At 47.6% G+C, this 11,241-nt stretch overlaps 1 protein-coding gene across 1 annotated transcript in view; it reads left to right on the top strand.

The window, feature by feature from the left end:
- The window catches only part of C8B (complement C8 beta chain), a 38,594-nt gene that overhangs the window by 22,892 nt on the left and 4,461 nt on the right, over positions 1-11,241 (top strand). The window contains exons 8-10 of the mRNA XM_034653269.1: positions 947-1,075; positions 3,638-3,801; positions 10,904-11,057. Of these exons, the coding sequence (XP_034509160.1) occupies positions 947-1,075; positions 3,638-3,801; positions 10,904-11,057 (447 nt within the window). The remainder of the gene's footprint in view (positions 1-946; positions 1,076-3,637; positions 3,802-10,903; positions 11,058-11,241) is intronic.

Below are 11,241 nucleotides of genomic sequence, written 5' to 3'. Positions count from 1 at the left end.
AAGGTCGAGGAGAGCTTCCTCCATCCCACTAGTTTCAAAAGCGCTTTTTATATTTCCTCAAACCACTTCCTGCGAGGGACTCTGTTATCAAATAAATTGGGGAAACATATAATGGATCCCACTTTTAGCCTAGTCAGGAGCCTACTGCCATAAAATGACCTCTCCACGTCCTCTGACACAGCATTGGTCACACGTACTTGACCACAGAAGCACTTTTTCTTGTAATACTCACTAGTTCACATATTACAAGAAATGCTATTGTGAGATTTGTATTTCAGGGAACATGCTTTGGGGGAATACACTAACACCACTGGGACAGCCCAGGAATCAGAATTGTTCTCCTCTCCTTGCCTGGCCTCAAAGTGCCGACAAGTCACACCCGAGGTTTCAGCAAGCCCCGGAGGGGAGGCTGCCTTGAGGAGAATTAGGGAGGAACAAATGGGAAATGAGCCAAAAATGAAGAAAGAAAGAAGAGGAATTGGCCCCTTCTCTTTGCCAGGTCCTCGACCGACATTTTAAATGCATCACCTCAATCAATTAATGAATAAGCTTTCTTCTATCACCAAAATTAAAGAAGAGTGGGTCAGGGGAAGGGGGACACATGGCAGGAACCTCGACTGACGGGATCAATCCCTAGAGGTTTTTGATAAGGAGCCACATTTTTAGAAGGCGACTCTGAGCACTTCCTCTCTTTGGGGGGCAGCAAAGAGCCTTAGAGCCTCTGAGGACCCTCAGGGGAAGTTGCTGTCGATCTCTCACGAGGTCTCCACGCTGATGTCAGCAGCCACCCCTATTGCGGTCACCAGGCTGGCCACCCTTTTATCTGAACCTGAGTTCCTGGGGGACCCATGACATCCAGGAAGGGCAAGGCCTTTGGAATCGATGACGGGAAAAGGGACAGGGTGAATTACCTCCAGGTCATGGGTCTCTTTCTTGCTTCCTTCAGATTACTCTCTCAAGGATGTCCGAGCCTGTGCCCAGAATGGTTTTAGAATTGGCATCGGCATTGAGGTGGTCTATGTCAAGCTGGGTGTGTCGGTGGACATATGCCGGGGTATTCTGAACGAAATAGGAGGTGAGTGGTAGGGGCATGTGACTTCTGTGCTCATCATCTCTCCCTTCCTAGCATCCCCAAAACTGAGTCTCTCTTTGGGCCAAACACCGGATATTCTAAGGCATTTCAATTAAAAAACTAATTCATTCAATAAAAACTTATTTAGCTCCTACAATATGCTGGGCAAACAAAAATGAATAAAATTGTACTCCTATCCTCATGGTGCTCACACGAAACAGGCAGACAATTAAAGAAGCAATGACGAGGCAGTAATAAGCACCAAACCCTGTCTGGAGCATGGAGGGAGGGAACGTGGCGATTGCCGCTGGAGGAGTAAAGCAGCAAGGTTGTTTTTAAGGCAGGAGGAAAGTGACAATGGAAATTGACTCTGGGGGGTGAGAGTGGGCCCGGCTGGAGGTAGGGGGCCGGGGTTGGGGGCAGGTGGAGGAGGCTAGTCCGCATCTGAGACAATGGGTGGGACGGAGACTAGAAGAGCAGCCGAAGCCGTAAGTCATGTAGCGGAGCCCGGACGGGGAGACCAGACCGGAGGGGGTATGGAAGCCAGGATGTAGCTCCAAGTGTCTGGGAGCCGGAAACCTGGAGGTCATTCAAGGGAACTGGGAATCGCTGCAGCAAGTGGAGTAGGAGAGAGAGGCCGATCAGCAGGGACCCAGTCTGTGACCTCTGCGGCAGCCCACGCAGCAAGCCTCTACCTGCTTCACTTACTGAGCTTGAACCTGGGATGGGTGGAGAAAGAGTTCCCCAGCTGAAACACAACAGGAAAAAAAAAAAATGTAACTGCTGGTCTAGAACACTCTTGCACTTGTCACTGCTGTGTGGTTGATACTGTTTCTTTGTTCATTCTGGTGGCGCTGGGTTGCAAGATACATCCTGCAAGAGAGGCATGCGTAGAACATAAGTGCTCTTGGAAGAAGACTCATAGGGGCACCTGGCTGGCTCAGTCAGTGGAGCATGCGACTCTTTTTCTCAGGGTTGTAGAGAGATGACTTAAAAATAAAATCTTTAAAAAAATTTTTTTAAATTAAGAAGACTTATAAACTAACCCCCCATGCAGGTCACTTGATGGAACATTGCCCAGACCCTGGAACCCTTGCCAACTACAACTCCTCCCTTCCTTTGGGTGAAAACACCATCCTTACTTCTGTATTAAACACATCCCTCCTTTCTTAATAGCTTGACCACCATATGAATCACTAACCAATACAGCTTAGTGTTGTTTGCCTTTTTTTCGTATGTTTTAAAGATTTTATTTATTTATTTGACATAGAGAGAGAGAGACAGTGAGAGCACAAGCAGGGGAGGCAGCAGAGGGAGAGGGAGAAGTAGACTTCCTGCTGAGCAGGGAGCCTGATGTGGGGCTCCATTCCAGGACCCCGGGATCATGACCAGAGCTGAAGGAGACACTTAACCGACTGAGCCACCCAGGCGCCCCTGTTGCTTGTTTTTGAACTTTATATGGATGGAATGTAATCTATTCAGTTCTGGGTTTTGGTTGTTTTTCTTTCCATTCAACGTCATGTTTCTGTGTATAACTATAGTTAATTTCCGTCGCTGCACAGTATTTTATTGTATGAATGTAACACTTTGTCCATGCCGCTGTTGAATTTGGGTCACTTCCTGTTTTGAGCAAGTACAGTCACTGGGGCTGTGAACATTCTTACGCAGCCATCTGGTACACTCGTGCAAGGGGCTCTCAGGGAATGCACCAGGAGTGGGATTGTTGGGTTGTGGACTATGTACTTTTTCTGGACTAGTTCCTGCAAAGCTGTCTTCTGGAATGCTTGTACCTCTGAACCCCACTACCAGCACGTACAAAACTCCCTCTCCACAGTCCTCAGGTGTTGCAGGCTCAGGGCTGAGTGGTCACTTGACACCACCTGTTTTGGCATTTGGTACGTGGAGAGATTAGAATGAGAAGGACTTGTGATGTGATTGAGGGCTTTCTGGGAAGTTCCACGGGAAGTCAAAATAGTAATCATCTCATAGTAGACACACTTTAGTGGGTATCTATCCCATATGAAGCCCAGCTGTTACAAATGTTCCCACCTCTGTTATCCCACACAAAGAAGCACTATAGTCTAGAGCGTCAGCGGGGCTCCCCAGATAAACCTTTTCACCCTTAGCGCCTAAGATTTCTTATCTGCAAATAAGGGAGTTAATACATGTACAACAGATTACTGGCCGACACATTAATGATCAACAACTCATCTCCCTGTCAACCTATTTACCTATCTATGACTTATCTATCCACACACACACACACACACACATATATATATATTTATCTGTCCATCAGCTCTCTGTCTTCCATAGACTCAGTGATTGGCATTTATAGATGTCCCTTCCTCGTCCTGCCCCCAACTTGTGTCCAAAAGATTGAGAGAGCTGCCTTTCTCCCCTTGCGCCATGACTTCCTCACTGGCAGGAACCCATCTCGTCCCCTGGCACCTCCAGAATGACTTTAATAAATATTGTGGTAATTACGTTGTTGGTTGGGTGGCAGTAAATTCCAAGGTGCTGAAGTGGATCCCTTGACATGCCAGGTCTCTGTGTCCATTCCAGACCGAAACAAGAGAAACACCATGGTGGATGACTTGGTGGTCCTTGTGCGGGGAGGGGCAAGTGAGCACATCACCACCCTGGCATATAAGGAGTTGCCAACGGCGGACCTGATGCAGGAGTGGGGAGACGCGGTGCAGTACAACCCAGACATCATCAAAATTAAGGTACAGCTGGGGGGCGCCTGGGTGGCTCAGTCGTTTAAGTGTCTGCCTTCAGCTCAGTTCATGATCGTGGGGTCCCGGGATTGAGCCCCACATCAGGCTCCCTGCTCAGCGGGGATCCTGCTTCTCCCTCTGCCTCTGCCCCTCTCCCCCTGCTTGTTCAGTCTCTCTTTCTCTCTCTCTCTGACAAATAAATAAATAAAATCTTAAAAAAAAAAAAAAAAGATTGCCAGGGCGTGGGATACAGAGCTCAGTAAGACCCACGCCCTAATCTCCAGGCACACACATTATAGTGGATAATGTATCTGGAGTGGACTGATTACAACATACTGTTCAGCACCAGCTAGAGACCCTTGAGTCCCTCCCACTCAGGGCCCCCAAGTTGCTAAAGGAAATTCACCACAGCTTCTAATTCCAGCCTTCTTAAATAGATATCGTTTCCATTTCATCAGAGTATCTTTCCATTATTTATTTATTTTAGCTTTCATTCATTCAGCCAACAAATAGCAGTTAGGTTCCTGCAATGTGACAGGAATTAGGACACTGGAGGAAAACACAGGAAACTGTAAGGATCAAGCATANAATCACTCTTTCCATTACTTATTTCTTTTAGCTTTCATTCATTCAGCCAACAAATAATGGTTAGGTTCCTGCAATGTGACAGGAATTAGGACACTGGAGGAAAACACAGGAAACTGTAAGGATCAAGCATATGGTCTGTGCCGAGCAAGCAGTAAGACACACCCAGGCACGACCACCTTACAGGACAGGGTGAGGCCGCACGGTGACCACGAACGTTTCGAGCACCTACCATATTGCTGACACTCTGCCAGGGGCTCTAGGAGTGTTATTTCGTCGAGTCCTCCCAAGTCTGCAGATCGCAGATGCTGACCTCCATCTTGTGGCTGCTGAAAATCAAGGTCACGGAGGTCGCATCCATCCTGCTCAAGAGTCTCCGTGAGGTCTGGACCCGAGACCTGACCTCTTCCCTCTCCTCCGGATTTTCCTGTGGGCTTGGTGAATAAAAACTTATGATCCCAACCACCTGTCACCCACACAAGAGCAGTTTTGCAATCTTAAACTAAGAAGTTTGCTCGAACTGGACTGTCATACACATCAACAGTAGGGGGTCCTTGCCTGTGGGGACTTCTGCATGGTGTCCGCGTTCCATCCTCGGCCATCCTCTTCTCGCCATGGTCTGTACGTCATTGGTTGTCTGGCATCCACCCCCTCCCCCCGCTGCCCCCAGAGATTTAGTCTGGCCACCAAGGAGGGGCGATGAGGGACTGGAGCTCTTGACGGGAGGCTCTGCAGTTCCCAACCCCGGCAGCTTCCCACAGTGTCTTTACTGGTATGTCAAATGCATGGTTTCTGCAGAACAAGAAGGCTGCCATTCACATCCTCTCCTTGGCTTTGTGTTCAGTAGTGACACTGAGGGTACAGCTGTTGACAAGCACTGAGGAGACTAAAGTCAGCCGTAGGTTGTAGGTAGCTCCAGAGAAATCTGGGATTGGCTGATGGTGTGGTGACATTGCTTGGTATCACAGATGGGCATGGGAGTGAACAGAGCTCAAGGCAAAAATAGATCCCCAGCCTCTACTTGTCACTTATATTTTATCTGCATCTTTTTTCTAAAACTGAGAATTACTGGAATTTTCCTTGGTTGCCCACCTAAATAGGTTGGATGTGCCAGACTGGGCATGGGGAATGTCAAGTGCCAAGCATGTGATGTGATATGGTGTGTGTGATTGTGTGTGTGTGTGTGAAAGAGAGAGAGGGAGGGAGGAAGAGAGGGAGGGCAGGCTAGTACACTAAACATCTGAGTCCGGCCTGCAAATAACCTCAGTGGTACAGCAAAGGCCAGTGCTTCCCAGTCTGTGCGTGATGTCATGGAAAGCATCACATACGCTGTCAGCGTAGTGCTGTGAAGAGCTGTGTGGGCTGACAGGGGCAAAAGAGGAAAGACTCAGAGATGTTTTCAGGAGCTGGAGAGGCAAGAGATTACTGACAGTTCTTAAGCCCTTCCTTTGTAAGCCCCGGACCGGAGTTGGAAGCATACGTTCTGGGCATCCCACTCTTGCACGCACTCTCTCCGGCAAGAGAAGACTGCAGACGGCTTCACGTCAGCTCACCATAATTCTCTGCAGAGTCAGCTCACCAGGGAGTTGGAGCAGCGATTACTTTCCGGGACCGTGGAGGCCACTGGATCAGCAATTCCTAGACACAGAGGGCTGGCCGGGGGTTACACCCATAAACCATCCTTGAACATCGAGACCTGAAACACGATACCATAAGAGCCAGGTGGACAGGGAGGAGGAACACTGAAGAGCCTGCTTCCACTGTTTACTGGTAAAATCCAGACTCAGAGAAATGGCTCTTTCCGCAAAGAGCTAAGAAATAGCAGTGACATGTAAAGAGTGTCCCGAACACAAAAGGTTGAAATTACATTCAAGATACAGAAGACAAGCCTCCATGGAAAAGTGGAAAAACAGAAGTAAATTTTAGAATGCGTTTGCTTTGTGATGAGAAGATTTAAGGAGGAAGTCAAAAATAGGAGCTGAGCTCTTGCGTACTCATCAGATGAGAAAGGAAGTGGCTGACTCTGGGAAACCGCAGGAGCCGGTGAAAGCCTACATTGGAAGCTGTAAAGAACAGAATTGACACTGCAGAAAATTGAGTCGGTGATGTGGAAGGTGCCATAAAAATATTCTCGTGTAGAAGCAAAAGACCTAGGGATTAAAACGATGACGTAAGCGAAATAACGACGGGAAGAGAGTAGAGAGGGAGAGATCGAAAACTCAAGGACTTCTTCTGAGAAAGAGACAAGATTAAATTTGAAGATGCATTAATTGTGGACATGACAAGAGAGACTTCCCTGAGCTGATAACGCAAAATGGAGAACTCCTTGAAAAGTGGGCAAAAGTACTGAAAACAAGACAATACAATACTGAAACACATCCTAATATTTTTTTTTATTTTTAGAAACGTATCCTACAAAAATAAAAGTTGTCCTGGTGTTAGAATTCTTTGCAACACTAAGTGCCTGAAAGACAGTGGAGTGACAACCACAGTGTCTTGAAGGAAAAGCTCAGGGCCCAGCGAAATGGTCACTGATGGAGGAAAAATCCCAAAGACATTCTGAATGGATAAAGGAGTCACCTAAAGATTTGCCAGATTTGTCAAGTGAAGATGCAGGATGTCCAGCTAAATTTGAATTTCAGACAAATAATGGATAACTTTTTAGTATAAGCAGCCCCAAATATTTCATGGGACATCCTTATACTCACAGTCGTTTGTTGTTTATCTAAAATTCAACTTCAGCTGGGCATTCTGTATTTGGCAACCCTAGTCACCTACTCTACCAGCCGTGTACATTTCTATAAGCAGTCAGGGAGGCTAGGTTGTGGTCTGAGATCCAGGCTGATGGAGAAGCTATTATACAGAGCTCGGGCATTGCCCAGGGTAGAAGGAAAAGATAGAGTTGTGAATAGTGCCCACGTAGAGGCCAGGAAGGACTTGGTTATGCTGCAGTAAAAAAAAAAAAACCAAACCTTAGTGACTTGAGACAACAAAAGTTTATTTCTCAATCACACAGCATGTCCAAAGCATATTAAGGAGGGGGCTATTGGCAGTGCCCTACGGGGACCCAGGTGATGGAGGCCTTATGTGGTCATGTGCTTCCAAGATCACCAGAGCAGTGGTAAGGGAAGGGGAAATGTCACCTCACTCTGTCCTGAAATCTTCACCCTGGCAAGGACCCTCCCTCTGCTCACTCTCCACTGCTCGACACAAGTCACTTTGCAAACCTACCCTTAAGGATGTCAGGGGATTGCGGTCCTGCTATGTACTCAGAAAGAAAAGCAGCTGATCTGTTGGTAACCAGTGATAATCACACCTAACAGTGTGACCATCATCCCTTTCTAAAGCAGTATACTCGAAGATTATGGAAAAGCAAATGATTCTGACCAAGAGATACAGGGCTTGATCTCATGGCCCTGAGGTCCTGACCTGAGCCAAAATCAAGAGTCAGAAGCTTAACTGACTGAGCCACCCAGGCGCCCCAGGTGATCACCATTCTTAATGATAACAGATAATCATTGCACTGGCAGTAGTGATTAGGTGCTGAACCAAATACATACATGATCTGACTTAATCTTTACAGCAATCCTATGAAGCACGTGGTCTTCTGGAGCCCCATTTTACAGATGAAAAGGCTGAGGCACAGAAACGTTAAATGGACAGACCTGCACTGGGCTCCATGCTGGGTGTGGAGTTGGCTTGAGGAGTCACTCTCCCTCTCCCTCTGCCCCTCACCCCCTGGCTCTCTATCTCTAAAAAAAAAGGAAAAAAAAAGGAAGAAGGAGAAGAAGAAGATAAATGGTGATTATCATTATTAGGGTCCATTACGGGGAACTTCGTGGAGTTTAATAAATAGTGAGCACCATCCCTTTGCCGCAATACGATAAAAAAGAATTTTCACAAGAGCAAGTGTGCTTAGGACCCCAAGGTCAATATGAGTAGGTAAGACTGTATTTGGGGGAGAAATAAGAAAGAGGGAGGGAATAAGCAAGAGGAAGAAGAGAAAAGAGAGAAGAAGACCAGAGGAAAGGGCCAACACATGAAAGGGACAATGATGCCCTACCACCGTCGAACAAAAGGAGCTGTGGAGTCCAGGAGTCGCTGCTCAGTCCCAAGGCAAACTGCAGTCTGCAAAATTTGGAGAATACCGGCAGAGAAACTGGAAATGGGAATAATCAAGCCATTTCTATCAATAATTACCATGAACTAGTAAGAAAAACCAAAGCTTTTGGTTCAGAGTCCTGGCAGTACTATTTAACGAGTTCTTTGACATTGTTCAAGTCACTTAACCTCATCTGAAAGCAGGGCTAACAGTTGCTACCTCGTGAGGATGGAGTGCAATCACGTGCGTCCACCACCAGCCCCGCTTCTCGCGCGCGCGATACACGTCGGAGGTTTCTTCCAGTGCCGCCCCTGACTTGCTCTCTCTCCTGGAGCCGAGCTCAGCGCTGGTAGGAGAATGCCTGGGGGGTTAAAGGCAGCCTTTCAAGGTGTTCCGGCAGGGAAAGCAGATTGTTGGAGGAGCTCATACTGGTGAACAGCAAAGCCCCCACTTCCCTCCCATCCCTCCCCCACGTGTGGCCAGCAGGCTGGACTGTTCTGCAAACCGCCTCCGGATCAATTCATTGACCACAAAACGGTGAGACAATGGGACCACCAAGGGGCCTTGCTTTGCCCACTGGAGCAAAGGTCAGCATCAGATGCATTAAGAAATGGAAGCAATTTTCTTCCCACTGGAGGCTTCTATTAGGCATGATTGCCTGCATTTAGACAGACCCTAAACTCTCCAGAGCTGGATTAGGGCAGGATCACAAACAAAATCTGGAGAGGAACCTGGCCCTGGAGCTGAAACTAGGGCCAAGAGGCTCTGAACATTTTTAACTACTTCTTTGCACTTCGCCTCAGACTTTTCCTAGCCCGTCAGCACCATCACACTCTATGGCTTCCTCTTGTAAAACACTGCCATGCCCACGGGAGACCAGTGACTCTGTCCCAGACTGGGTCTCTGCTGTCCACCCCCTCTTCTCCGGGCCAGTTGCTATTGCGCTGATGAGGCCCCCCCATCCCCCATTCGTTCACCCATCCCCCCCTTTTTTTTTTAAGATTTTATTTATTTATTTGAGAGAGAGAGAGGGCGTGTACACGCATGAACATGAGCAGGGGGGAGCCTAATGCAGGACCCGATCCCAGGACCCTGGGGTCGTGACCTGAGCCGAAGGCAGATACTCAACCGACTGAGCCACCCAGGTGCCTCGCCTATCCACTTTTATTAGCTGTTCTCACGACACTTGGGGCTAGACCCCAGAGACACAGAGCTCACAATAAATATCCCTGATCTCCAGCAGCTTACCTTCTAACTCAAGAAGGAAAAAAAGGAGATTGCAACTCCAAAAAAAAATTAATGACTGCAAAGGAGCAAAGAGATAGAATTGGTCTTGGATGAGCACTAGACTGTTTGCTGAGCACTTCATGGTGGGAAGGTGCTCTGCGAGCTTTGGAGCTCAGGAAAGGCTTCATGATGGTGGCTTTTGCGTGACATGAATGATTTTGCCAGCTTTGGCGGGGGCAATGTTGGGACAAAGCTCCTATAAAGTTTCAAAGAGCGGCTTGAAAATCACCTCCTCTCCCCCACCAAAGACAGCTTAACCAGCTGCTCCTCCCCCATTCGCAGTTTGCACTCAGGCCTGTACCTGCTGTGTTTTAAGTACATGTAACTGTGCTGTAAGTGCATGTAACTATGTTGTAAGTACGTGTAACTGTGCTGTAAGTACATGTAACTGTGTCTGTAAGTACGTGTAACTGTGTAAGTACGTGTAACTGTGCTGTAAGTACGTGTAACTGTGTATGTGTAACTGTGTCTGTAAGTACGTGTAACTGTGTCTGTAAGTACATGTAACTGTCTGTAAGTACATGTAACTGTGTCTGTAAGTACGTGTAACTGTGTCTGTAAGTACGTGTAACTGTGTAAGTACGTGTAACTGTGCTGTAAGTACGTGTAACTGTGTAAGTATGTGTAACTGTGTCTGTAAGTACGTGTAACTGTGTAAGTACATGTAACTGTGTCTGTAAGTACATGTAACTGTGTCTGTAAGTACGTGTAACTGTGTAAGTACATGTAACTGTCTGTAAGTACATGTAACTGTGCCTGTAAGTACGTGTAACTGTGTCTGTAAGTACATGTAACTGTGTCTGTAAGTACGTGTAACTGTGTCTGTAAGTACATGTAACTGTCTCTCTCTCGGGCTTCCTGTGGATTTTATCTTACCCGTGACTTATGCTTAATGCTTGGCATGTAGGAGGCATTCAGTAGGAGTTGGCCTGAACTCGGATGAGTTTATTTGTGGACTTTGGGTAGGATGGGACAGACCGAGGATAGGGCATCCATCTACATACTGGGGCATCCAGCCAGGGTCAGATGAATCCACTTGTCTCATTCCAGGCCCCTTGCTCATCCCTGTGGAACCTTGCTTCTCCCTTCTGTTTGATGAATGTCTTCTGTTGAAACGCATGCCTTTCCGCTCCCCAGGCAGAGCCTCTGTATGAACTGGTGACGGCCACAGACTTTGCCTACTCCAGCACGATAAGGCAGAACATGAAGCAGGCTCTGGAGGAGTTCCAGAAAGAAGTCAGCCCTTGCCACTGTGCTCCCTGCCAAGGGAATGGAGTCCCTGTCCTGAAAGGTACCGTTTCCAGGCAGCTGGCGTCCCTGTGGAAGATATCCTCTGGAGGGGCTGGTGCTGGGGCCAGCACATCATCAGATCCACATAGCCTCCTGGGTATCTCAAGAAGAGTTGTAGGTCAATACCTAGTCCTCTTCCTGAGGCCCCAAGGACCATCATAAAGCCTCTTTATTTTCTCGGAGGG

This window comes from Ailuropoda melanoleuca, chromosome 2 (assembly GCF_002007445.2).
Source record: "Ailuropoda melanoleuca isolate Jingjing chromosome 2, ASM200744v2, whole genome shotgun sequence".
In the NCBI taxonomy this organism is placed as follows: Eukaryota; Metazoa; Chordata; class Mammalia; order Carnivora; family Ursidae; genus Ailuropoda; species Ailuropoda melanoleuca.
This window is presented reverse-complemented; position numbering and strand designations above follow the sequence as displayed.